The 27,706-nt window shown below is 42.7% G+C and overlaps 1 protein-coding gene across 6 annotated transcripts in view; it reads right to left on the bottom strand.

Moving 5' to 3' along the window:
* NCOA7 (nuclear receptor coactivator 7) overlaps positions 1-27,706 on the bottom strand; it is a 154,479-nt gene that overhangs the window by 25,609 nt on the left and 101,164 nt on the right. For 5 of the 6 annotated variants that reach the window (XM_072833062.1, XM_072833082.1, XM_072833056.1 and 2 more), the window contains 5 exons: positions 27,017-27,130; positions 26,314-26,439; positions 24,742-24,926; positions 19,425-20,470; positions 18,626-18,794 (listed from right to left, as the gene is read on the bottom strand). In XM_072833062.1, the coding sequence (XP_072689163.1) occupies positions 18,626-18,794; positions 19,425-20,470; positions 24,742-24,926; positions 26,314-26,439; positions 27,017-27,130 (1,640 nt within the window). The remainder of the gene's footprint in view (positions 1-18,625; positions 18,795-19,424; positions 20,471-24,741; positions 24,927-26,313; positions 26,440-27,016; positions 27,131-27,706) is intronic. The other variant, XM_072833091.1, reaches the window with a different exon arrangement.

The following is a 27,706-nucleotide window of genomic DNA, read 5'->3' as shown; positions in this document are numbered from 1 at the left end:
TGACTGCGCTTCTTTATTAATTAGAGCGTGAACCTCTCCGGGCGTCCTCTCTAGTCTAGTTGCTCTTAGATAAGATGTACACCCAATCATAGCATCCCCTCTGCTTCCTGGGAGCACCTAACACCGACCGAACCCCCACTTCGTTAAGTCCTTCCCTCAATCACCTCACACAAATCTATATCCTCTATCTCCTTTCCAGCACCCTCTTTCTGAGACGCCCACAGTCCCCTGCTCTGTTTGCTCCCCTACAGCAATGAGCCGATCCAACTCATCCAACTGCAGGTGTGTTTCTGGTGTGTCTGGTCAGAGGGCACTGCCTCCCTCAACAACACTCCTGTACACCACTAGGTGCCAGTGACCCTGCCCTCATGGAGACGACCTTCGGGACTGTGAGAGCGGATGGGGTCCTGGGTATTATCCAGTTCAGCTAACTCTCCTTAGATGGAAGGGAATGGGGCCCTGAAGTCGACCATCAGCATCACAGCCAGGACTAGATCTTCTGAGGCGACAACCAGGGTTCTTTCAACCACACTACACAGCCCTCCCCTTATTTCACACTGATTTCTAAACTGTTCCCCCAGCTAACTTCCTGGTTATGACACTAGACACAGTTTTATCACTTTTTGGACCCTCTTTCCATGAAGGCCTGCTCATTTATTCTCCAACAGTTTACCCTCAGGGGGAAAGTCACCATGTAAGTGTGAACATTGAAGAAGCATCCCAAGAAATGCTAAAAGCTCATGTCGACACATATCCCTGCCCAAGACGGCAAGGGACTGAGGAATGAGGTATGGGTTCTGCATCAGGGGCGCCTGGGAGGCTCAGCCGGTCAGGCGGCCTCCTTCGGCTCAGGTCATGATCCCAGGGTCCTGGGGTCGAGTCCCGCATCGGGCTCCCTGCTGAGCAGGGAGTCTGCTTCTCCCCCTCCCTCGGCTCCTCCTCACTCGGCTCGTACTCTCTTTCTCTCTCTCAAATAAATAAACAAAATCTTAAAAAAAAAAAAAAAAGATTTCATTCCTCCTTGGACATTATAAGAAAACATAACTGTGCAAACTGCAAGTCAATAAAGATTTTAAGGAGCGAGCCTATGCTAGCAATGGCCAGTTACTTCCCTTTTTGGTGAGGAAGACATCAAGCTGCTTGAGGAGATCATTTAAGCGGTCCTTTTTGTTACGTAGATACAAGGCGAGCAGGATTTATTATTCCAGAGGAAGATGTAATTAGACATTCTCTACTTGATGAAGACAACTTGCGCTTCGAACCCACTGGAAGGTGGGAGACAGGGACGGTCTGTGTAAGGGCCAAAGGATGTCCTGGGAAGGAGGAATCCTGTGCCCAATCCCTCTCTTTTGAAGAGATACTCAAGATTATTAGTACATCTTTGATTAATTAAGGTGGTCTTAGTAGAGATACGTCCATAGCGAAGGACAATACCCCAATCCCCACCCCACCCTCCTTGAAAAGAAACTCTTCGGGCCAGTAGAGGGAATGGTCTAGACGGATGACCTGGGATCCATACGAATTCCATGATTATTGTAGGGGGTCAATTTGGGCACCGGGCGCTGAAACTTAGAGCAAACCAGCTGCCACGCTGGACACACCATGGAAGGAAATGGCTGCTTACGCCACATGTGCATGTGTGGGTTTCTCAGGCAAGCTGGGGTGGAGGGGGGCGAGCTCAAGTCTGGCGTAAAGCATCCTTGCCTGCCAGTGCCACTCCCTCTAGAAGCACCCCCGCCGGGCAGGAGCGTGGGCCTCTGCCCCGCCGCTTCCCTCGGGGTTGGGCTTCGGGTGGGCGGTGGGCCGAGCCTCTGGCGGCCGGTCCCTTAAGCTCGGGAGCACTGGGCACTTCGGACCTGGCACAGAGAGCAGCAGCCAGGGAGGAGGAAAGAGGTATTCTCAAAATACCACAGGAAAGAGGGTCAGAGTCCTAAAAGTATTTAAATATTAAACAGAGAAGCGACCTCAGGCTTGAAGCGGTGCTGAAATGTGTCAGTGACCTAAAAAGAAAAGCTGCGACTCCCCGTCCCGAGGACCCTCCGTACGGGATCTCTCAGGGGCGTGTAGTACTATGCTCAACTTGCACAGAGGGAAACTGAGGCTGGGCGGCTTGGGTTTAGGAGCGCTCCGAAACGCACACAGCCCTCCTGCCGCCTCAAGGGCGAAGCCAAAGGAACGAAGAACTCAGGCGGCCTGTCTCACAAGAGAAATTAAAGGGCGTTCGGCACCAATCTGATCACTTAACTTAAGAGGTCTTAAAGAAGACCTCAGGCCTCTGGAGACCAAATGGAAGGGACCCACGTCCCCCTTCCTTCCAGCTCCATTTCTGCACAATTCTATAGCCTTTGTTTATTTTTACTATTTAACTGGGGTGGGGGGGGGCAAGGAAGAGGATATGACTTCATCTTTTTTTTTTTTCCTTTTAGATTAGAATAACTCTAAGTTTATTTAACCTAAATTCTTGGAATGATTCTTTTTGGCCAACTGGGTTTTCCTGGTCACTAATTCCCAGAAGTCAACCCTGCCATCTGGAAACAGGCCTCCAAGTTCTGGAAACTCCCCTCCTTGTCCCTCTGCCTCATCTTCACCCACTCCTTCCTCTATTCCGTGCCAGCTCTGCTCTCACCTTGACCCCCATAACCCCCCCTTTCCCCAGCCATTAGCCCCTCCTGGATTCGCAGGCTTCGGGCAATCTCCACCTCGCCCTCACTGTCGTCCTCCTAATGCACCTGCCCTTCCAAACACCTTTGCACACGATCATCTTGCTGACTCTTCCTCCCCCGGGATGATGGATGTTGCCGGGTTTTCTTCTTTGTGCTTGATGCATTACTACAAGTCCAAGGCCCTGAACCTTGGCGAAGAAAGCCCTCCCTCCCAGGGCTCCCCACTCACTGCCAACTCACTTCCTTGACTACTCCAAGCCATAGCTGCTCCAGACCTCTGCTTTTGCAAGCCCTCCACCTGGCCTCCTACCCTGTTCCTCTCTGAACAGAGGGCTCTCCACCACACCATCCTAATAACGCACCGCCTCCGCCGTCCCTCTTAGCATCCCTCGCTTCAGACGAAGGAACTTTTCTCTTGCCCATTTTAACCCTGTCGTCTGCCTTTCCGACTGTCCTAATGCTTGGGGAGTCTCCTCCGCCATCTCCACCCCACCCGTCCGTGCCTTTATTCCCTTCATCCTAAGCCACGAGCCTACTTGCATTTCCCCATCCTTACACATGAAAGGCTCTGGATGTTGTTTCTCCCTAAAGCTCGTTCCCTACCTCATCCTCCCTTCAGAGCATATTGTTAACATTTGGGTTGGCATATTTTCCACCTCCTTTTCATCCCTGAATTCTCCTGTTCTGATTTTATTAACCTTTTACTATAAGCCCTTTGTTAAACCTGCCTCAGATGCCATCTGGATGGAGGCGCAGTTTTTAACCTTGTTCTCCCCCCTCCTACTGTAGTGAAGCTGATTTTCTTAAAAGCGACCTGGTGTCAAACTCAGTGGCATCTCCATCATTTGTCTTGACTTCTGAAAGGCGGCTGGTGGTACTTCTCGAAACCCACCCAATAACTCACCCCGTTTCTAAGGAGTCATTGAGCTGCTTTGGCCTCAGGACCTCAGGACACCTCTGGTCAAGCCAACACAATGACCAGTGACTGCTGCCATACAGGCTGCTTCCCTGTAGCCATGGGCATGGTGAACGCATGGGCAGGGAAGGAGGTCATGCTCCAGGCCCCAGGAAAGCTGGTGTTTGAGGAGGACACAGGAGAGGTGGTCCTGGAAGGAAGCCAAGAAGAAACGACACGAAGGCAGAAGTGACCTTACAAAATGCAAATCTGACCACTTATACCCAGCGGTGTAGAATCCTTCCAGCGTGTCCCTGACGGGTTCAGGACAGATTCACAGCCCGGGGGTGCCTAAGGGCTCTGCTTTGTGCCAGTCTCCAAAATGCACTCCTTGCTGCAGCCATGTGCTCCTGTACCATTGCTCCGACTGCTGCCTCCTTCCCTCCTTCCTTCCTAAGAAGGGTGATGACGAGGGTAAGCCTGGAGGACAGTCATCTCAGGCCGCGGTCAGGGAAGCCAGGGGTCACGGCTACTCCGGCCGCCGAGGGAGGAAAAGAGGCCCCGTGCGGCAGGGGGCAGGTGCAAAGGGCCACGGCGAGGGCCAAGTGCACACGTGGGAGGAAGAAGGGCACCGCGGTGGGCCCCCTGGTGCCTCCTGGTGGCTGAGATGCAGGAGACACAGGTGCCACCCTACAGAGGCTTAGCTGGAAGGGGGTGCACTGAAGAGACCCAAACACAGGGACAGAAGCGGGGGCACCCGAGCGTGGAGGTGCGCGCCGACTACTCATGCAGAGCCTGAGCTCCTGAGGGATGGGCGGGGAGCAAGACTGAGCCTTTGCCCCACAGGCGCGGGGAAGGAGGGTGAAAGAGGCAGGGGGGCCGGGTGGCTGAGGGGGTCGCACGGAGTCCTGGCTTGGGACCAACGGCTTGGACCTTAGGCGCGGCTCCCGTCCCCCGTGTGGAGGCAGCTGCGCGGAGCGTCCCCAGGAGACGCGGGTGGGGCCAGCACAGGGCCCCAGGACGACAAACGAGGGCTCTGCCCAGGAGGCCACGTCAGTGCCCCAGGCCCGCCGACCCCGGCCCCTCCACCCTCGCCGCGCACCCCCATCCAGGCACAAGCCCCGGTCAGCCACAGCCGGGACCAAAACCTGGCCCCTGGGTTCTGTTTAGGTTTTCTGCTTACAGATCTGGGCCTAGTCAACATCTGCATGAACTTCAAAGGTTTCGATCATTGACGCCAGGCTCCTTTAGGGATCCAGCCCAACCGAGACATCAGATTCAAGTTCCCAATCCCCTCCCAGCAGGCGTGCTGTCATCGTGGAGAGGAAACTCAGGGAAGGCCGAGGATACAAGCTCTTGAAGGCCATCAGCCCTCCCTCGGAGGCAGCCAAGTGTAAAGGGGAGGAGGAGCCACGGCGGCAGCCCAAGTAACCAGGAGGGCAGGGGCAAGTTCGGCCTCTCCCTCACCGTAACCCCACGAGGTAGCAGCCACCAGTTAGGTAGCAGCCACCAGTTAGCAGTTCTGTCCAATGGAAGAGGAGAGATGCTCCCACAGATGGCCTTGACCAACTCCACATGTTAGGGGAGGCCCCGGGGTCAACCCTCAGGTCAGTTCATGGTCTCAATCCCCATGCGTCACCATTTCCTTTATGGTTGGTCCCACTGTTGTTTTCTTAAAAGCCCATCGCTGACAAAACTGTAGGGTTGAGGCACACCTGGGTGCCCACCTGGGGGGCTCAGTCAGTTAAGCATCAAACTCTTGGTTTTGGTTCAGGTCATGATCTCAGGGGTGCGAGCTCAAGCCCACACCAGGCTCCATGCTCAACAGGGAGTCTGCTTGAGATTCTCTCTCTCTCTCACCCTCACCCCGCTAAAATAAATAAATAAATCTTAAAAAAAAAAACAAAAACCAAACCTGTAGGGTTCAGGGATATAACCTGATGAAAAATCTGAGTTGATGCTTAGAACAAAACATCACTATTCACCCTTTACATATATGGGCTTTAGGTACAAATACAATCCATTTTCTCACAACTAGCTACGTGGGATTTTATTTACTGTTATGTTTTTCTCTTTCTTCTTCTTTTTCTTCTTCTTCTTTTTTTTTTTTTAACATAGTTGTGAGATCAAGTAAAAAGTACATATGTCTAAGGTAAAGCCCTGAAGTGGTCCCTTTCTTACTAGCTGGGGGGCTTTGGGAAAGTTCCTTAATCTCTCTGAGCTTCTCAAACGAAAGTAAGAAAGCCTAGCCCCTCCTATAGCTGTCTGGAGCATTATATCCAGAAGTTCTATCTACCTTCAGACAGACCTTTTACAAAGTCCCTTCCACATGATCATCTAAAATCCTGCCACCACACAGACCAACAAACTGGACCAAAACAACCCTGAAGCAGTCGGGCATTTTTGTCTTATCAAGGGTCACTCCACTGGTAGGAAAAGAAAGTGGGGCTACACATAGCAAGATACGTCCCCCAACCCCCCAGTTGATTTAAAAATTATAAGCTGGAACCATGAAACGATTTAATAGCTATTACATTAGAAGCATACTTTAGAGTACATTAGAGCATGGAGAATGGGAAATAATAAGAAATGGGATGAAGAGAGTAAGAATGTGACCCAGAGAGTAAGGAGATACACTCACATGCAGTCCCACCGCTTACTTGTCCTGTTGATTATAAATTAAAGACATCCCAGCGTACCTCAATCTAAAACATCCCCAGGCTCCATTCTGAATACAGCCACAGGAGCCTGACAAAGGTGTTACCAGAATAGGACCAGCTCTTTTTTTTTTTTTTTTTTTTTAGGACCAGCTCTTAAAACCCACCTCTTACTTGGCCTGACCCAAGGTCCTTATATGGAAAGGACCTTCATTTTCCTTGCCCCCGTAAGGTCCCTTTCAGATTCAATATTCTACAACTCTAAATGAAACCAGTAAACGCCCTGGGGTATCGCCCATTGTTAAAGGGTGTTAGTGTGTTTATAAAAAGAGAAGAATATTAAAATTAATCATTTTAATATTTATTAAAATTAATTATTTTAATATTTATTAAAATTAATTATAAAAGAAAATTGATACTATTAATAGAATTAACATTCATATTTATTAAAATTAATTATAAAAGAGATTAATTAACATTTTATTTTATAAAAAGTAAATTTATTTACAAAATACCAACTAAATATGCCTCTTGGTCCTGGTTCACCAAGAATAGTAAGACAGTTCTTTTGAGAATCATTGATCAGAATAGTAATTACAGTCATAAAAAGGATCACTTAAAATTAATTAAAAACTAGAAGTTTATACTAATATCAATGCTGGAGGCCTTAAACTGGCAGCCCATAGCCTTGGGGTCAGCTTCTGTACTTTTCTCTGTTAAGTAAAGAGTGGCTAATACTTGAAAATTGAGGAGATTTGACACATATAATACATATTTCAGCTTTGTTTTGGAAAAAGATGGGAAGATCAAGCAACTATTAAATCACATTCCCACCTGGCAGCTTTCACCTGCAGGTATGGAGGTACACAGCTAACATGGCAGCTGTTCCCTAGGGCAGGTGATTAACACAGCTCCCCCCGCCCCCACCCCAAGCTTTCCTCTCTGCATCCCTCCATCCCTCCATCCCTCCATCCAGCTCGGGCAGGCACGCAGCCTGCAGTAATTACTGCTTCTGCATACTTACTCCCAAACACTGTGCGCAGCCCCCATTGGCATTAAAGAGTCTGCTGTGGAAACCGGCCACGAGCTATGCTCCCAAGTGCTGGTGTTCACTCCTCCAGCAGAAAGCACAGCCACCACAGCTCCTATGAAGCGCTCCTATGAAGGGGGGTATTTTTTTCATGAACTGGGATCTGGCTACTTTTTCATAACTGGGATCTGGCTACAGAGTCACTGATTAACTCAAGGCATTTGCCCAGACTGATTACTAAAATTACTGAAGGGTGGCTGCCTAGGAGCGCTTCTGGAAGGTGGTGATGAATTTCTAGAACTTTAAGTTAATGAGACAAAAGGTAACGTGACCAGAAAAAGAATGAGAGAAAGCAGTATCACTTCAAAGCATTTTAAAGCATTAAAAAAAAAAAAAAGAATATTGACACCAGTGATTAATAATCCTGTAGCTTATACTTGTTTAGCAATTTTCCAGAACTTAAACTTGTATTAAATACAAAGAGAAAAAGATCATTCCTTTAAGAATTATTTTGGAGATCTTTTTTTTTTCTTTAATAGTAACACTTTTACCTTAAAACATCACAATGAGAATATGGTATGATATGTGTTATATTTGAAAACCACAGAGCTAGTGTTCTGAAATACACCTGGTTTGGCTACGTAGGGCCTAAACTATTGTAGAAAGCATAAAACTTTATTTTATTTTATTTTATTTTATTTTATTTTATTTTATTTATTTATTTATTTATTTATTTATTTATTTATTTATTTAGCATAAAACTTTAAAGACTTTTAACACTATGGTCTCACTGGCATTGACAGTTATTAAATATTTCAATTTAGCCCTGACCCTGCTAAAAGCAAGATGACTTTTGATCAGAAAATGCAGTGCTAACTATGGTTAACGATTTCATGCAAGAAAACTAGGTCAGTTTTTTTTTTAAGGATTTGTATTTATTTATTCATGAGAGACACAGAGAGAGGCAGAAACACAGGCAGAGGGAGAAGCAGGCTCCCTGTGGGGAGTCCGATCTGGGACTCCATCCCAGGATCCTACCTAGATTAGTTTTTGATTCCTTTAATTCACCCCCTTTTCTCCAAGGAAAATGCTCTTGAGAGGACTTTGTTTAGTCTTCATGAGGGTCCTTATGATTTGGACATTTTTCCATAGAAATCTAGTTTAATAAGAGAATCAATTTTCTTTTTTATGATTTTACTTGTTACTGCAAAAGTAATGCATGCAAACTAAATGCATGCCCAACATTTAATGGCAAAGAAAGATACATTTAAATAAAAGCAATTTATAATGTACACATATACACACAATTATCATATATAGAGGGACAGATACAATCATTCCATTAACTCATACATAGAAAAAAGGCCAAAAGTCTACAGAAATAAAAATAAATTGTAGTTAGCTTTGTGTAACAAAATTGAGCTTCTTCCTTTTTTGCCTTTTTGTATTTTTCTGAATATTATATAAAGTCTGCATTATTTTAGTTATAAGGAATAAGCTATTTAAATTTATTTTTAAAGATTTTATTTGAGAGAGAGAGACAGAGATACTGATAGAGATAGTGATAGAGAGCATGAGAGGGCAGGAGAGGGAGAAGCAGGCTCCCCGCGGAGCAGGGAGCCCAATGTGGGGCTGGATCCCAGGACCCTGAGATCATGACCTGAGCTGAAAGCAGATGCTTAACCGACTGAGCCACCCAGGCGCCCCTAAATATTCTCATCTATGAGCCGATAGGCTAATTCATGCATCCATCCAATTAACCTTAGGAGTACATTACATACTAGATCCTATGCTGCTTTTAGGACACAATATAAGACACAGTGTCCAAAGCCCCAAGTAGTTCACATCCATAAGAAGCGTGTAGGAAGTGCTATGATGGAAGCAGGGGTACAGTACATCCAAACCAGACAGGGAACATTTCTTAGAGGAAACATTTGAACCAGTAAATGTATGTAGGTGAGGTGGGTAACGGGGCTGTGCATGAGAGGAAGCTGGGCATCCCAAGCAAGCCGGTCAGTAAGTCTGATTCACATTTCCTACCATTGAAACATGGCCAGTGTCCACAGAGGGGTCAGAATGAGAGCTAGAGAGCATCGTGATACTAAGTGGGTAAAATAAGCTAGATGTGGTGACGGAAAATGTGGGAAGATGAGTGAGAAGCAAGATTCTGTCCACATTCTGGCTCTGGGGACTGGGTGGCTGGTGGTATCGGCTGCTGTGATGGAGAAAACAAGAGGCAGGTGTCAGGAGGCCAGTAGCAGGGACAAAGGTAGAAATAAGAACCCCAGTGTAGGGTATGATCTGCCTTGGGTTTGTTTGATCCGTGGATGATCCAAATATTGAGGACTATCAGGTACACGTGTTTGGGGCTCCATAGAACATTCTACACTGAGGATAGCTGGACATGACTGGCATATAAAGAATTCAATAGGTGCAGGCAATTATATATGTAGTGAGAAACAGAGAGGGTCACCTAAGGGAACACTGAGGAAACAGAAGAAGGAAAGAGGGTGTCAAAGAAATGGATGATGGCCAACGGTATCAAATGCTATAGAATGGTCTGGTAAAATAAAAACACAATACTCTCCCTTTATTATGATATGGAGGATGCCTCACGGATTCTAGTTTTCTATCCCAAATCCAAAGCTGCAGGATGTTCAGGGGACGACCCAGGTGCTCTGTATGTTTAAAGGCTCCTAGATGGTTTTATCACCAAGCTAAGTTTGGCACCCACCGATCTAAGCCATGAGTTCTTTGTTAACTCTGTGCTTTCATCTCTAGGAGATAGAACACATTCCTTCATGGGCTTCAGTCCTCTATATTTCTGAATTCAGAAGCTGCGATTGCTTCTGTAAGAGGAAAAGGTGCCAGACTTCAATTCCTCCCCTCCCAGTGCCTCCGTGTCTGTGGGTTGCTCACCAGGCAAGTGTAGGTTGAGAAAACACAGTTCCTGCCAGTCTAGGGAGAGATCACTGTGGGGGCACTATTTTGGGAAACAAAGGATTTGCACAACTAGAGAAGGGGGGGGACCAGCCCAGCTCAGGAATGCAGTAGTTTTAAAAAGGTACCAAGCCAGAAAGGCCCTCTCCTCGCCTCGCAGGCAAAACCCATCAAGTGACCCATCTCAGTAAAGCCACAGATTCAAGCAAATGAAGAGAAAGTTAGGAAGGTTGGCCAGTCTATAAAGAGCTTTAAAAACAATCATGGGGTTTAGACTTTTTTTTTTAAAAGATTTTATTTGAGAGAGACAGAGAGAGCATATGTGGTGGGGGGAGGGACAGAGGCAGAGGGAGAAGCAGCCGCCCCGCCTGAGCAGGGAACGCCATGTGGGGCTCAATCCCAGGACCCCTGGGATCAGGATCTGAGCCGAAGGCAGATGCTTAACCAACTGAGCCACCCAGGCGCCCCAGGGTTTAGACTTTAATTCTGAAGGCTTAGGATATTTTTTGTGGCAACGTGACAAGATCAAAATACCTTTTGAGAAGATTATTTTGGCCCGAAGGTAACAAAACAGATTTTTGAGGGGAGGAAAGAGAGAATAGGGAACTATGGTTCCAGGCGCTGTGTAAGGTAGGGTAGCTGGATCTTGTGATACCAGCTTCAAAGGAAGGAGCACTGGAGCGTTTTGTTTGTTTGGGGCCAGGGAACCACTGCAGCCCATAAAAGTTCATTCTGATAAAGAGCCAATGCTAGAACCAGCCTGCAACTAAGTTATACTACCTAATATCGAAAGGACGTTTTAGCCAAGCTCTTTATTTCTATACAACGCTGTGATTAGATCACCTCCATTCAGTTAATGAGCGCCCAGGAAGTACCATCCATAAAATATCAGTCACTTCGTCTCCTCACAATTATTGAGGCACCTCTAGTCAAGGGAGAGCACTCTGGCAAGGTCCAAGGGTATGAATAAATTTGGGGATGCTGCAAATCTTCCTTCCCTCACTAGTCTAGAAACGACTCTGAATGTCTGCATGCCTGCCATCCCTGTTGCGGTGATTTGTCAGCCTATGCACAGGGTATAGTGAAGGCAGTTTCCGCCGCCTGCCCTAGTATCTGGCTAGGAGAACGGGATTTGAAATAAAATGGATTTGAGTATAAATCCCAGACTTGATATTTGCCCATCTGAAAGGTGTTGCAAACCAGTATGTCCCAGGTTCCTCATTTGTAAAATGAGGAATAACACTACATGCCTCCCAAAACTCTCATGAGTTTTAGCTGAGCTAACCATCCCGACAACCATGACAGGGGAGGGTTCTGGAGGGCATGGACTGAGCACTGCCTGCTGTCTTAGACCCCCCTCACTTAGGTCTGGGGAAACTGAATGTTCGGCTCATAATTTCTTTGATATTCCCTCTGGAGAACTAAGGGTGGCAATTCTGCTTTGGATAACGAAGGTATCATTCGAGCATCATTTAAAAGTACGTGTTCAACTAGACTAATCTGATGCACTTTATAAAGCTGCAATGTGGGCACCAGAATTCTATTAGGCCCCAAGGAAGCTTAGATTCATAGTTTAAAAAGGAACACAAATTCAGACAGATGGCACACCATGAAAAGCTCAGTACGGGTGGCTTTCAAGCTTCACTCTAAATATTCCAAAGCTAAGAGTGAACGTTTTTGAAAGATGAGAAGAAGATACACGGATAGTTAAAAGGTGGATCCTGACCAGGATCTGCCATCGACCAGTCATTCCTAACAATGCAACAGAGCTTTGGTGGCCAACAGATCAAAGACATATACGGTCTTTGTATGTGTGGCTGCTACTTCTAGAAATGTGAAAAAGGGAAATAAATCCCAAATTGTGTGTACTATAGTAGACACTTTAAGACTGATGGAAATCGGACTAACCTAAGTCTATAAATAGATATATATTTATTAAATATTAAATTAATATATGTATTAAATATATATATTTAAATATATATCTCTTTAAATACATGTAAGTTTATATATATGAATATCCAAGTAATCTCATGGAGTTAAAATATAGAGATAAAATAAATCAGCTGTATAATAGAAAACAGAATTAAACTGAGAAATCCCTATAAAAGCCTATTAAGAGAATAGCAACTATGAGCATAAATCCCTACTACTCTAGATAGAGATAAGCACTGACTATGGACCATATTTAACTATGAAACACCCATTACTTATCCACGGGATGAGTTTCCATTAAATATCTTTGAGGGAAACGCTGACCTAACGAAAAGGTACTGTTCCCAAAAAATGGGGTCTTGAATACTTGCTTTTAATGCTTTGGGCTAGGCAGCCATGGAGAACTCTACAAAAAAGAATCTGTAACTCAAGAAATGCTGCTACTGCCCACAAATCGGATGTGAGAAACAGTGTGGATAGCATCCTTCAAAAGGACAGATACCTGCGTGCTCGTGCGTATGTTACTCATTATAATCTTGAAAGTGTTAAAAAACTCAACTTTTATAAAAAGCTTGGGAACATCAGTTATTCTTGACATTACAGAAGACAATATCACACTTTCTCAAACAGAATCAACGTAACTCATATATGAGTTTATCCTAAATATGGGCAAGCACAAAATATGCTATCTTCTATAAATCAAAGTGCTTGCTCATTTTAATTAGAAGCTGATTAGGGGATCCCTGGATGGCTCAGCGGTTTAGTGCCTGCCTTCAGCCCAGGGCATGATCCTGGAGTCCCGGGGTCGAGTCCCGCGTTGGGCTCCCTGCATGGAGCCTGGTTCTCCCTCTGCCTGTGTCTCTGACTCTGTATGTCTCTCATGAATAAATAATAAATAAAAATATTTTAAAAAAGTTCATCCCTTCTTAAGAAAAAGAGAGAGAGAGAGAGAGAGTACAGAGGGACACCTGGGTGACTCTGTGGCTTAGCACCGCCTTCAGCCCAGGGCCTGATCCTGGAGACTCAGGATAGAGTCCCACATCGGGCTTCCTGCATGGAACCTGCTTCTCCCTCTACCTGTGTCTCTGCCTCTCTCGTTCTGCCTCTCATAAATCAATCAATCTTAAAAAAAATTAGAAGCTGATTAGAGAACATGGTATTTTAGAATGACTATTAAATATATATTTGTATATCAAGATAAAATTAAATGTTTATTATAAAGGAGTCACCTAGAATAAAAAGCCTCAGGCTACTACTGACCTTCCTTTATATCAAATGTCATGTAGCAAGCACTCAACTTGAAAACGATTTTAAAACTGCATTTGCTTCCTTACCAAACCGATAAAATAGAGAATCATATGACTTAGATTTCTCATCATGTGGAGCAAAGGGTACACACTTTCATGTGCCTTACACGTATCCTTTGACTTGGTCAGACCAACTAATGGATTTTATAAAGATGTTTAATGGAACACTGCTTTTAATGGCAACAAATTTGGAACAACCTAATATCCAAAGCAGGAGCTTTATTAAATCATTCAGGGAATGAAACAGGGGTGCTCACAATAACATCATATACATATAATAACATAGTATTTCATGTAGAAAATGCTCATAACTTTAAGTGTGTGGGGGGGAAGCAGATTGCAAAATAATTGTTTTCCCCCAGCTTACCTGTGTGTTCAAGTACTGCTAAAATTATCTTAGCATAATTATTTTTGAGGTTAAAAAAATCTTAAAACACTCACAGGCTCTCCCTCTCCTCTCTCTTATTAGCTTACTTATTACATGAATCACACTGACCCAATTCAGTTTGGATTTAACATTTATGCATGACTTGGCAACTTCTACACAATTCCTGCCATTTAATTTCACTTCCATCTTATTTAAAAAGTTGGATAATAAGAAATCAATCACCGTAAAACATTTCAGATTGGATCATAAGGAATTGGGGGAAAAAGATGTTTCAATATGAACAAGAATCATTGGTTCTTTCCAAGAAAAGAAATAACCTCTTAGTATTCAGGAAAAAAAGACCACTGCATTTTTCACATAGAACGGCACCCAAATCTATGGAAATAATCACATCCAGTCTCTAAAAAAGTACTAGGAACTGTCTCAAGAGCTCCCCATAGCTTCTCAAGGTAAAGTCCCACTCTCACTTACCTAGAACTAGCCAGATATATGCCAGGTCCTATGCCCTCAGTAAGTGTTCAAACACGAGCTAGTTATTTAATGCCCCACAATGACCCATTTTCAAAATTAAGAAACTACGTTTCAAATGGATAAAGAATCTCATCCCAAAGCACACTATTCCTAGGGATTCTCATTCATCGCTTCCTGATTCTATGACTCATTATTCCACCGGCCAGGGCACCAGGGCAGCCCAAGACTCCACATGGCCTCCAGGGCAGGGCCCGACACGGTCTTCCTCTCAATACCCCAGAGAGCTGCGAGCACAGGCTTGTGCAAAGTAAAGGGGCAAAAAATAAATGCTTGTCACCACCACAGACCTTCTTGTTTAGTCTTTCAATTTAGGATTTACTTCCAGGTAAATTATCTCTTTAGGAGCAACACTGCTATTTTTACAGACATAAAACTATATAGATTCATAACTGAGTTATAAAAAACAAAAAACATTTAGTGAAATTCTCTGCCCCCCCCCCCAAAAAAAAGGTTGAGTAAAGGAAACAAAGTATATGCAGATGAGTACATTACTGTGAACACAACAACGGAGTATAGCAAAATTTGAAGCAGTCAAGGCTCTAAATCATCTGGCTAATGTGGTTCACAATCACTTTCAGAATGGTGGGTAGGCTGGGTCTAATGGTCTAATACTCAACTGGTGGTTCTCCTTGTGAGGTTATTTTGTCCCGCAGACAACTTCTTCCTGCAGGTGACACCTGGGGACCCTTGGATGTCACAGCTGGCATCTCATGGGCAGAGGCCACAGATGCTAATAAACATCCTATAATGCAAATGACATCCCCTCAAAATGTCAATAGTGCCAAAGTTGAGAAACCCTATACAAGATGATTAATGTAAGGTGAAACTATCCTCTGCTGTCCTCATGTTTGAATTAGCATCAAGAGTGAGAGGAGGAGAAGCCTGCATGTCAGGTCCCAGGTTCTGGACAAGGCAAATCGCCCAAGCAGACTATTGTCATCTTCAGTTGACTCAAGGGAAGCGTGTGATTCTGCAAGCTGCAAGGGAGACTGGGAGGGCTTAATGCCGACAGGCGCCTAATCCTTAGTGAACGGGCACACATCTCAAGTAGCAGTGTACAGGTGTGCAAGAAGAAACCACCAGCTTTCCTGGATCCACAGTGGTCAGATCTGCAATTTCCACCCAGTTAAATAAAACTATTATTGCGTGTATTTGGGTAGTTTTGTATCTAAAATTTAATAACAAGGATTGCGGCGGGGAGGGGAACCCAAACAAAGAGGATAAATAGAGACTGCTGCTTCCCATCATTGCTTTCCCTGCCTCTAGCCCTCTCCATTTTCTTACTCGGTAGACTATTCATTAGGTGATGGCATCGTGGAAGCCATAAAGCACGTTGTAAATGAAGGGAGTATTTCGGTAGAGTTGATTTCTTAGTAATAATAACAAAAGGGGGAAAAAACAAACATGTTTTAAAAATACTAGGAACGGTGAAACACATCTGTGAAGTCACATCAACATCAGAATATTAACCTCCTGCAACAAGGAGCTTCAATGTACTGGAGGAACCAAAGAGATCTCCAATGAGAGTAAGTTGCCACATTTGGAAGGTCTATGAGAGGACACTTTAACCTTGAAAGGGAGCCACTGCTAGGATGACCTCCCTCTGCTCCTGAAACTCCAATGGATGCACAGATCCATTAAATAGAAAAGCAAGTAGAAATGCTCAGTTGGATGTAGCAAGGGAATCTGGAAATGATCATCAGAGTGAGGAAAGCATTGCACACCACGTCTTAGATCCTTAAGGACTTTGCTGAGCCTGAAGTCTCAAGGATTTTCACAAGTTGGAAATAAAAACCATCTTTTCTTATTTCTCACTATGTACTTGGGAGTTCTAGGTGGGAATTAACTATAGAACTGCTCCGTCCTTCTCAGTCTTAAACTAAAATGTGGCTTCCTGTAGGGTAGGTAGACAGGGAAATACACAAAAGAACAATTAAAACAAAAATTTCCTAACATGTATTCAAAGAAATCCATCAGTAACACAGTGAGATATAACACATAATTAGTTTAAGAAAGAAAACTAAGTCCATCAGGTTAGCCAAAGACAACAGTCATAGAAACTATAAAATATACTATAAAGGAATTCAAAAAGTGTCCGACTCTAAAAAGGCCACAAGGGCCTTCTTCTTTTTTTCCCCTGGGAAGTAAATAAACAAGCCTTTAATACAGCTCAGTTAGGTAAAATACTGTACACTGCAAAAGATCCAGAAAACTAGAGCTTCAAGTCATGTTTTAAAAAAGCCATTAAGCTTAATTGAAAAACCAAGTATAGAGTACAAAACAGCAACAAGGGCCATGGTGATCCCATGCCTGGGTGGCTCAGTCAGTTGAGCACAGGACTTTGAATTTTGGCTAAGGTCATGGTCTCAGAGTCCTGAGATCGAGTTCCGAGTTGGGCTCTCTGCTGGGCATGGAGCCTGCTTGAGATTCTCTCCCTCTTCCTCTGCACTGCCCCCCTAAATAAATAAATAAATAAATAAATAAATAGCCCACAAAAACCATCTGTATAAGAGACCAAAGAGAAGTATTTCAGCATTACAGATTTCTTCTGGATTAAAAAATGACAGTAATATAGTAACTATATGTGTGGGATTGCTGCACTTATTCTACAAGAGTCCTTGGTACACACAGCTTCATTAAAGGCAATAAAATAGGAAAAAAACCTCCCAAATTTCCTTAGATCATAAACAATACATTTACCCAAAGAAAAAAAATGATACATATCATAGGCAATTTTTCTAGTGGGCCCTGAATAGTCCACATCCCCTTGCAACATGGCTGAATGTTTCAGTGCTTTGTTTTCCTCATCTATCAAATCAGGAGTTGACCTAAATCTCTAAGGTTTTGTTGAGCGTGACATTTGACTTTAGAACTCTGCTTCTAATAGATGTTCAGAAATTTACATTGCTCCTATTGAGACATTTTAAAATAATAACAGACATGCTTTTTCTTTTTTATCTCCTCAATATCCCGAAAGTTTCAATGAAACACCATGGGAGTTGCAGGTATGGCCAGAAAAATAAAATACATAAACACAAAAGTTATGTCGAATGTCCATGTTAACATGAGTTTTTACCTAAGACAGGGAACCGTTATTGGCAAATTAATTAATTAAAATCCTATTAACTATTTTTCATGTTAAACTATAATTTATTAAAACAGGAAAACTCCCTTGATGAGAATTATTCTGGATACTCATCAACCAGAAGGTGTGCCTTTGCTTGGAATTTAATTTTGCTTTATTAACAGTTCATGCTTAAGGGAGCTCGCTGAGTTTGCCTTTGGCAGGTATATATTTGGTCTTAGCCAAGAGATCTGCCCAGATGATAATGTTTTTTGTTTTGTTTTGAAGATTTTATTTATTTATTCATGAGAGACATACACACAGAGAGGCAGAGACACAGGCAGGGGGAGAAGCAGGCTCCAGGCAGGGAGCCTGACATGGGACTTGATTCTGGGACTCCAGGATCACGCCCTGGGCCGAAGGCAGGCGCTAAACCGCTGAGCCACCCAGGGGTCCCTCAATAATGTTAATGACTAGGTAGAAAGAGGGAAAAAATGTGATTTTTACAATCCTGAAAATTTTTTATTCTCCTACATAAACAAAAGGAAAACATTTAATTTTTTGCCCTAAAAATAGTGTCTCCTAATTATTTTTTATTACAAAGACATCCATAATGATGTACTGCTAAAAAATGTCTGTGTCATTATCCCTGCTATCCTAGACTCAAATAACATAATTTCTTCTTTGGCAATTTAAAAATACAAATCTCTCCAGAGTTGTACCAACCCTCAAACCCACCTGGAGTGGACCCTTTAACACTTTTCATGCTGCTGAGTCAGACACTCCCCACTTAAGGCCAAAGCAACCTTGAGTTCCCTAAGTTAATAAGCACTTTAACAGTTACAACCACACCTCTCTACTGCCCCTAAAGAGGTTTAGATATGCCCTAGGGTATTCTTTCATTCTTAACAGAATTACACTTCCAAGGACCAGCACTGGAGAATATCTAAATCTTCCTTCACTTACAATTCAACTGTGGAGAAAGTCATTAAAAGGTTTCAGGACCCAGTACTTAGGATGACCTCAGGCTGGCTAAATCGAAACCACTCAGTAGCAGAAAACTACTCAAAAAATATCCTTCAAGAAATTCTAAAAGATACAACTAAGAGGAATCTCTTATTCAAGAATAAGAGTAACGATTTTAAATTTTTAAAAAAAATCAAGGTATAATTAGGATCGAATGGACCAACATTTTCCATTTTAGCCCATGCTTACCTCTCCCGAGGAACAGCAAACCAGTACTCTGGCTGCTTTCTTCGTTTGCCATACTGCTGGACCATGGCTGCAGTGTGAGTGGCAAAGGATTTTCTCATTGGTTTTCCTACTTTAATGCACAGAAACATGGGTGGAGTCTTGCTTTTCTCCTCTTTTGAAGGAAGTATATCTGAATCACACATGAAGAAAATCTTCCTCAATATTGACAATATTGGTGAAAGTAAAACCTTTGGACTTAAACAAAGAAGAGCACCCGATCCCCTCTTAGTGACAGAAAATCAACACATTTTGACAAAACACCATCCAATTAGAACTAATTACATTTTTCAGACCTCCTTTAGCAACAAAGGAAAAAGCTTTGCATGTTTGAGTCTGTTTTGCATCACATAAGATGTCATGTGCTGGGAATAAGCCATAAAAACCAACACGACGTGATAGTTTGCAAGAATACACATCAATGAATGATACCGAAGACCCAATTACACCATAAGACAATTTAACTTAGAACAGAAAGATTTTCAAAAACATTTCAAACTCCTTCAGATTTAGAAATTCAAAGTGAAAGGGAAAGTTACTTGAAATAAAAAAACAACACTACTTTCAAACAAGAAATCTATGTCACAGTTCAAGTTCCAAAATAGATACCATACAATGCTAATTTTTTTCTCAATTAACATATCAGTAAAGATACACTCTATTTCAAAAACACTGTTTTCAAACAATTGCTCTAATTTTGCTTGTATCTGTACGTTTCAGAAAGCCAACTCTACGACAGAATAACTAAAGTAAAGTGGCTTACCTTCAATGGGTACCTGAATTCTCTTTAGTAGCCACAACTGAATTTCAGACTTATTATCCATTTGCGCGCCCTGGCAGCTGTTGTCCAGAGTAGATTCTGAAGAGGTGTTTAAAGACCCTTTATCCGTATTTTCTTCTGTAGAAGAGGCCAGTTGCAGTGGGAGGGACACTCTCTCTTTGACCCAGGTTTTCTCTGGCTCCTTACTGCCCTCAGTTGGAGGAACACGTACCTGGGGGAGAGAACTACTAAGGGTGATATCTATTCCCAGTGGTTCAGTGCTTTTGCCATCACTTAATTCTTCCTTCTGCAAGTTGTCAGGTAACTGTGACCCTTCTTTGTTCTTATTAAGGTAATATTCAATGAGTTTAACTTTATCTAGATCTTCATGTATGTTCAGTGTGTTTTCTACCTGGCTTTCTGGGGAACCAGACTGCTTGTCCACCTCTGGCATCGTATCTTGCTTCTCACGGGTTTCTAAATCCAGGGCCCCCTTCAGTTCAGCATCATTATCTGTTCCTGAAAAGTTCAGGGCTGACTGCACCTGCACTTCTGTAGCAGAACTAATGATATGGGACTTAGCCTTCCTTAGCTCTTTTGGGTCAAGAGAAAGGCACTCCTTTGAGGTGTCTCTTTTGTCCATTCCACTATCAGTTTGAGAAGAAAGTTCTTCCAAGTCAACAAAGTCATCATCTTCCCCTAAAAGGGAATTCTCTTTGGCTATGGATTCAAATGCAGCACGAGTGTCAGAAGGTTCCTTGCTGACTGTAGTCACTGTGGTAGACTCACTGGCTGCCTCTGTAGAAGATTCTGGTGTCTTTAACTTTCCTGACAGAGGGCTATCTGAGGGCTTCATGTGTGTGTATTCTGTTGACTTCTCCAAAAGTCTTGTTGATTTGGAATCTGAAGCCATGGTTCTCTCCCCATTCTGCTGCCGTTTTTCCTTGTTGAGAGATTTGAACTTACTGAATGGGTTGATGTCTTTTTCTGAAGCCAGGTCTTCCCATTCTCCAGGCCTGTACAGAGGACAAAGATCCTGAGGTAGGTCACTGTCGGGGGAAAAATGGTGGGTGCACATGGAATGTTAAAAACAAAACCAAAAACAAAATGGAGGAAAGGCAAAAATTAAAACAAAACCCAACCAAAAACTAAAACATAAACGTACTGCAACTTAAACTGATGTCTAAATGATTTCAGAATAAGGAAATGAAATCAAGAAACTGACTTCAAAATGAAACATAAATGAACTACAAGAAGGGGCAAAACAAGAAAGCATGAGAGTTGCATATCCTACTAGAAGGACATGAATGATTTTTGAAGTCATTTATGAACATGGAGATGTCACCCACCAGATTTTTAATGATGGAACAATGTTTCTGATATTCATGAATAAAAGGACAAAGGGAAATAAATGTTTTAGCATGATGACCTAAATTCTTTAAATATTCAAAGCTGTTCCTTTTTTATAAAATAGTATATATAAACCAACATTATTTCTGAATGGCTCAATGACTGAGTAGCTATTCATTTAACTTGTATAAATTACCAGTCCTGAACCCTAATTTTGAGTTTCCTCACTTAGGACCTGATGTTTCCAATACCAGACATCCTTCTACTCCTGAGGGAGATGCGAGAAGCTTCCACTGTTATTGTGGATATATGGCACCTGCTCCATTTTACACTTTAAAATTTACAGAAAAGTAAATCAAGTAACCTCTTACAATACTAAGGTTAAAAGTCTTAATTTCTTAACTCATAACAATATCATTTCACTTTATGGCAGTGGGCACTGGTTTATCAGCTGAAACATACTGTCCCTCAACAACAGATGCTTTTCTACCCAGATTTGAATTACACAAAACTATTGGTTAGACATGTTCTCCAAAGTTTAAAATAAATGGTCAAGAGACATCATTTTTAAGCCATGACTGGTAAGATTTTGAGTAACCCGTATTTTCACTTACCTTAGTATTGACACTGGGTTAAAACACAGATATATAAAGACCCTTTATAGATTTCAGAAATAATTTTGTTTTCTAAAAAGGCTAGATAGGACTCAGGTAATACTTTATTACTCATCTTTGAAATCACCAGGGTAAGAAGGTAACAAAGCACCAGGAAATTCTCAAGTTAGAAGACTACCCCCCAAACTTATAAATCACATGCATGGAACATCCATGCTTTCTCCAATGGAAAATAAAAGCCTACATAACTGCTAGGCTCTGACAAATGCTTAAAAAAACTTCTTTCATTCATAGTTCATTTCAATTCAATAAACATTTGCTGAGCCCCTACAAGCCATATGCTAAATGATGATTTTGACAGTGTCTCTGTTCTGCAGGAACCCGTAATATGCAAAAATGTTCTGTCCAATACCAGCATCCCAGGAGATATTAAAGATGCGCCAATCCTAGAGTCAAATAAATCAGCGTAATGTGTCATAATTCCGATTTAGGATCCTGAATTTAATTTGCTATGTTGAAGGTTATATGAAGTCTTATAACAAAGAAACTCAGCATTTCACATACTTGGTTAATAAGCAAAACTTTCTTCCATGAACATCCAAAACCCACTGATCCATCGTCCTTCTCTGCTTAGCTTGCCTCCCACAGAGAGATGTGACTGCACTCTGCTCAGCCTCCTATATTACCCTGTCTACCCCTCCCTTCTTGTTCATCTACCAAGTCTGAGTTTGGATAAATTTAACCATCTGGTTTTTTGTGCTGCAGCCGCCAAGCCCTGCTGGGGCAAAGTACACAGAGGTGTCAACTAGCACTACTGTTAATGTTTTCTAGACTCAGCTAGGCACCTAAAGCTGATCAATAATCCCTTCAGTTGTTCCCTTCCTGTTCTCTGGCTGTGTCAGCTGGACTTACAAAATGTCCTACACAGAAAACACAAAGACTGAAGGTGAGGATGGGGAGATATTACACACACACACACGCACGCACGCACACACACATGCACTCTTAAAAAACAATTTGCAGGCAGCCCAGGTGGCTTAGTGGTTTAGTGTCACCTTCAGCCCAGGGCGTGATCCTGGAGACCCGGGATCGAGTCCCACATCAGGCTTCCTGCATGGAGCCTGCTTCCTCCCTCTACCTGTCTCTGTCTCTCTGTGTCTCAAATAAATAAAATCTTAAAAAAAAAAAAAAAAAATTTGCAAATTGCAGTCAGATAATTTGTACTTGTTTTACCCTACAACTTTTAGTAATAATGAAATTTTAGGCTTTTTTTTAACTTTTAAACCATCAATGGAATTCTGAAGTCAATGCCAATTTTCCATCAGACTGATCCCACTCACACATTCTCTTTTGCCCAATGGTGCACCTACTGCTCACTAGGCTGCAAAGTCTTCACATGCTTGCATCCAAGGCAGGAATCAGTACACAATTCTGAAATAAACTGAACACAGTAGGAGCCAATGCTTAACTCTCCTTCCCCCCCGCCCGCCCCCGCCATCTATAGCATTACCCTGGACCCCAGATCGCTAAACACAATCTCACGATGAGAGAAATCTTTCTGTAAAGATGTACCTTCCTTTTCTATTATTAAAAAGAGTGCTTAACATCCTGACCTAAAGATGTGCAATCGTATTCCTCCACAAGAAGCCACCATCAGGCAAGAAGTGCCCCCTTTCCCCAGCCATCCACTTCTAAACTTAACTACATCCTTCCTCATTCTCATCTTCTTTCTTCCTGTCACAGAGAACCTAATGTTCATTCCTTATTTCCAGAACTAACACCTCGCATCCTCTTCTCTGCCTCCACCTGAGACTCCCAGGCAGCTGGACGCTGCCTCACAAGTGTCCTCCTGGGACGCTGTGTGCACTTCCACGCGTGCGGTGCACTTAGGCACCACTTCTCCATCTGTCTACTGCACCCAGGAGACTGCATGTTCCTCAAGGGCAGAGGCCGAGACCCCCTCGTCGTCATCTCCCTGCCACACAGGAGCATGCACTAAGATGAAGTGGAAGCCTCAACTGCATGGGCAACAAGATGTCCCAAGGACGATGAACAGGGTTTCAGAGATGAATGCAAGGTTCACATAATAACAGCTTAGAGTTTGCAGGTATCAGCCTATTTTTTAAGAGTCCTGCTGTATCAATATGTTTAGTTCTTAAAATAGCCCTACAGGCTGAAGAATCCTACTCATTCCATTTAACAGATGAGAAAACTGAGGCTTGGAACTGAGTAACTCAGGCAGGCCATGGAGCCGTGAGTGGCAGACCCAGGGAAACCCAGGCCGCGGGGCTCCAGACCCAGGCATCATGCAGAACCGCCTGGCCTGCCACACCACCTCAACACCTCTCACTTGGATCCTTCTGGCAGAATTTAGACACTACCTCAGTGCCCGTGCTCGGTGCTAGCTTCAGTGGCTTGGAGCAGGAGGAGGGCCGAGGGGTCAGACGCCGAGGACTGTGAGTCCAGGGAAACCTGCTGGTGTGCACCTCTAAGGGTGCTGTGTCTGGGTTAGGTCTCTAATTATCTCCTTTTCCTAAGTCGCAAGGGCGAGTTTCCCTCTGCACAGTTAGGACCACTGCTTTCCCTCTACCTCCCTATCACTAAGGGTTTCTGAAGATTTTTACTTCTACCAGACATGGAGAAATAGGAACACTGACAAAGGGACAGTAAGAATCCAAGTATCCCCTTAAATGGATTCCCTCAGCTTTCTTAACCCTCTTTCTCTTTTTTTTCATAGGGAGCTTCCTCCTTCTCTCCCTACTTTTTCCAAAAAAAAAAAAAAACACCTCAGTTTTAGGAGGCAAAAATATTCAAGCCTAAGGTAATATTCATCTATGTTTCAGAAACAAACAGCTACAGGGACAGTGGGCTCCACACTGTCCACCCCGAGCTCTCTCCGTGCAGGATGACTAAGGGAAGATGTGAGTTAGGAGGACTGCCCATGCTAGAGTGTGAATGAGAACAGAACTCTGCTTAACAACTAAATGGAGAGAAAAAAGCTATTCTTTTATTGGTAACCTGACTAAAATTCTTTCAGAGAAACTTCATTTCTTCTTCTATTAATTCATTAAGAACATGCATTGCTTTTCAGAAAAATAAGCCAAAGAAATACCATTTTTATGTGCTGGTGTTCTTGCTTTTCTCCTTTCAATTTTTGTACATTCAACTTTCCCCTTTATCTCCATTTCTTCTCATTTTTCAATTAAAAAAAAAATCTACTGCACAAATCTTTCACCTTCCAATTCACCGCTACACAATCTCTCACTCCTGCCAATGCCCTACCTTTTAACTGCATTTAGTTCTCCAAACACTTTAAGTTTTTTGTTTGTTTAGATTAACAAAGAAATATCTCTTACGATGGCAAGGCATCTTTGATCTTCATGTGGGAAATGTCATTGTAGAGAGCAATGGAAACCACCTCTTCCATGGGACAAATGAGGCCATACTCCTCACAACCATTTTCAATGACCAGGGGGTCAGACTTGTGAGGGTCAAACATGATGTTGTTAGGAGTAACAATCATGACGCCTCCGACCACGCCCTACAGGAGAAAGGGACAAAACAGAATCATGACAAGCAGAAATGCAACCACCACAGTGGCTTTCATGAACTCACATTGCCATTCGGGTGGCCCCGGGGAACTGTGGCGTCCTACGCAGCAATTGCATCCCCTTTAAGATGCTAGAGCAACAGGCTGAGGAAATGCAGTGCTGGGCGCTAGGCGGTGAGGCAGAGAAAACAGAGCTGCCTCGCCAGTGCAGACAACCGAGCCTCCTGGCAGAGCTGCTGCCGTAGCACAACTGTAGTGGGATCCTGGGTTGCACGCCTATGTCCACATCCCCCCCTCGTTCACTATAAATTGCGAAGGGCTGTCCCAAGTGCTTTTTCCACTTGAGAACCGGGTGCTTTCTGAGTCGCTCAGCACATGTTCACCATGTGTCCAACAAGTGAGTGCTACTGTGCTACGGTAGCATCTGTCTCAGAGCCATGGTGCCCAACGAGAGCCCTAATATTTTTCTCTAAAATGTTTAGAAAGGCCACATTCAGCAAAATGTGACACAAATAGGGATATGAAATTTTTGCAATCAGAAATGAATATAGTAAACTATGGAAGTTAATAGCAAAATCCAGTAATTTGGAGGGAGCTTCTGTCTGAAGCTTGGTCAGCGTACTATTTTATAGATGGCCACAGGGATATTACCTACCAGAGAACCCGGACACAGAAGATTCCTTGATTCTTTACCTTGGTTCTCTTACTGAGTTAACTGATCATCTTTGTGAGAAATTTTTCATTTTTCAAGAATTACTTATCCTTGGTTGCAGAAGTCATAAATGCATATCAATAATGTATTTTCCTACCATTTGGAACCCGGCATGAAGTCTCTACTATGAACATAGGAATTCACTTTATATATCAACATAACCCCTTCTTCAGAGACTAACAGTTGGATCTGCTCTTTGTAAAACACACCAACCATCTTTTATTATTTATTTATTATTTTATTACTACCCCCCCCTACAGATTAAATTTTATTATTGTTCCTATTTTATAGATGAGGAAAGTGGAGGCTGAGGCAACTCCAATACCATGTCCTTGGTTTCCAAGCTAGTTCCAAGCAGAACTGGATTTTAAATTCACCGAGTCAAACTCCAGCCTTTGCTGTCAAGCATATCCTATCCTATACTGGTTCCCTAGCAATGTTTGGGCCAAGAACTTAAACATGAAATGATAAATCCAAGGCCACAGAGGATCCTATAATAAGTAAGATGCCAGGCATCCAACAGGGGAAAACTAATGGACACTTACATAAAATCTTAAGTTAAACTTTGGGAAAGATATTTTAATGTCTCCTGTCTTGAGTAATTTGGAACCTACTTTAGTTTTCCATTGAGTCCAAGAAAAGGAAACAAATTACAGTGCTATATACCTTTCCATCAGTGAAGTATCGACAATTCATTTTTAAAAATTTTACCACGCCTGGCTCATCTTCTTCAGAAGTGGATGATAAGACTCTTTCAATGGGTTTTAAGGCCTTTCTTGCTAAGTCAGCATCCTTTAAGAAAGCAAAAATTCCAAAAATCAAATAAAGGATTTTTTTTAAAAACAGATTATTTAAGAAAATCAAGACATTTAAATTCCCCATAAGGAACTTGTTTCTATGTAACTTAAACATGAAAATGAGGCAAATATCCTTCATCCTTTAAAAATGATCACAAATACAGTAAATATCCAAATTAAATTAAGGTTTAAGCAACAACAAATGTGTACATATGGAACCGTAAAAATGGCTCAAATGTTTTTAGAAAATAATCTAAATGAAGGAATTCATATTTAGCTCACAGCTCAAGTTCTCTAGAAAAAAAAGAGTAAAAGAAGTACAAATAAAGGATCAGTCTCACGGAGAGTTTAACTTCACACTTTTTACATAAACGAGGTATGCATTTTTGCCTCTGAGACCTTAAACGTGAACAGGTTTCTTTTTGATAAGATGCATTCTCTCAACTAATAACAAATCTCCCATTTGGGGAGATTTCAGATAAAAACCTAAGTGAAAAACAACGTGTAAAATTCTACAACTCAAAAAATATATTTGATAAATACAAACGTGAGCTCATGAATGGCATACATACAGGCAGTTTATCATATTCTGCATCTGATGATGAAGGAGAGACAGTAGCACCAGGACTAGATGATGATAACCTTAGGGTACTGGAAGGAAAGTTGGCATCTGGCACAAAAAGGACCTGCGAATGGGAAAGAAAAGCTGAGTACCAAGAATCAGGCAGGCAACACTAGGCAGTGTTTGGAACAGTTGCTCTTTGTATAGTAACATGCTAAGTACATGGCTTTGCAAAGCTCATAAGTACCTTGGGGCCTTCTAGACTAATCTATGAAACAATACTCAGAAACAGGAATATGTGCAGTGCAAAAGGTATGGGACACATCTATAGATACAGCAGGAGCTCACAGAAGAGGAGAATAAGGTGGGTGAGCACCCTGGGCACATCATATAAAGCAAGTAGGTCCATGAGGAGCTTTGATCAGTATGGGAGATTTAAATAGGGAGGGAAGAAGCTTCAAGGAAGGGTACTAATAGCACAAGGAAAGAGAGGAGAAAGGAGTGTAGTGTGCAGGCCCTGAGTGCTAACACAATAAGATCATTATATCATAAGCTGTACAAAGTAGGATCAATAATCTCAATACTTTCTCTTCTATCACTGTCAGCTTATCTAAAAACAAAAATTAAAATCTCCCGAACTGTTCACAAGAGCCTCCTTCTGCAAAACGTACTGGTTCCTGAGATGTTATTATGATCTTTC

Source organism: Canis lupus, chromosome 1 (assembly GCF_048164855.1).
Source record: "Canis lupus baileyi chromosome 1, mCanLup2.hap1, whole genome shotgun sequence".
Taxonomy (NCBI): domain Eukaryota; kingdom Metazoa; phylum Chordata; class Mammalia; order Carnivora; family Canidae; genus Canis; species Canis lupus.
This window is presented reverse-complemented; position numbering and strand designations above follow the sequence as displayed.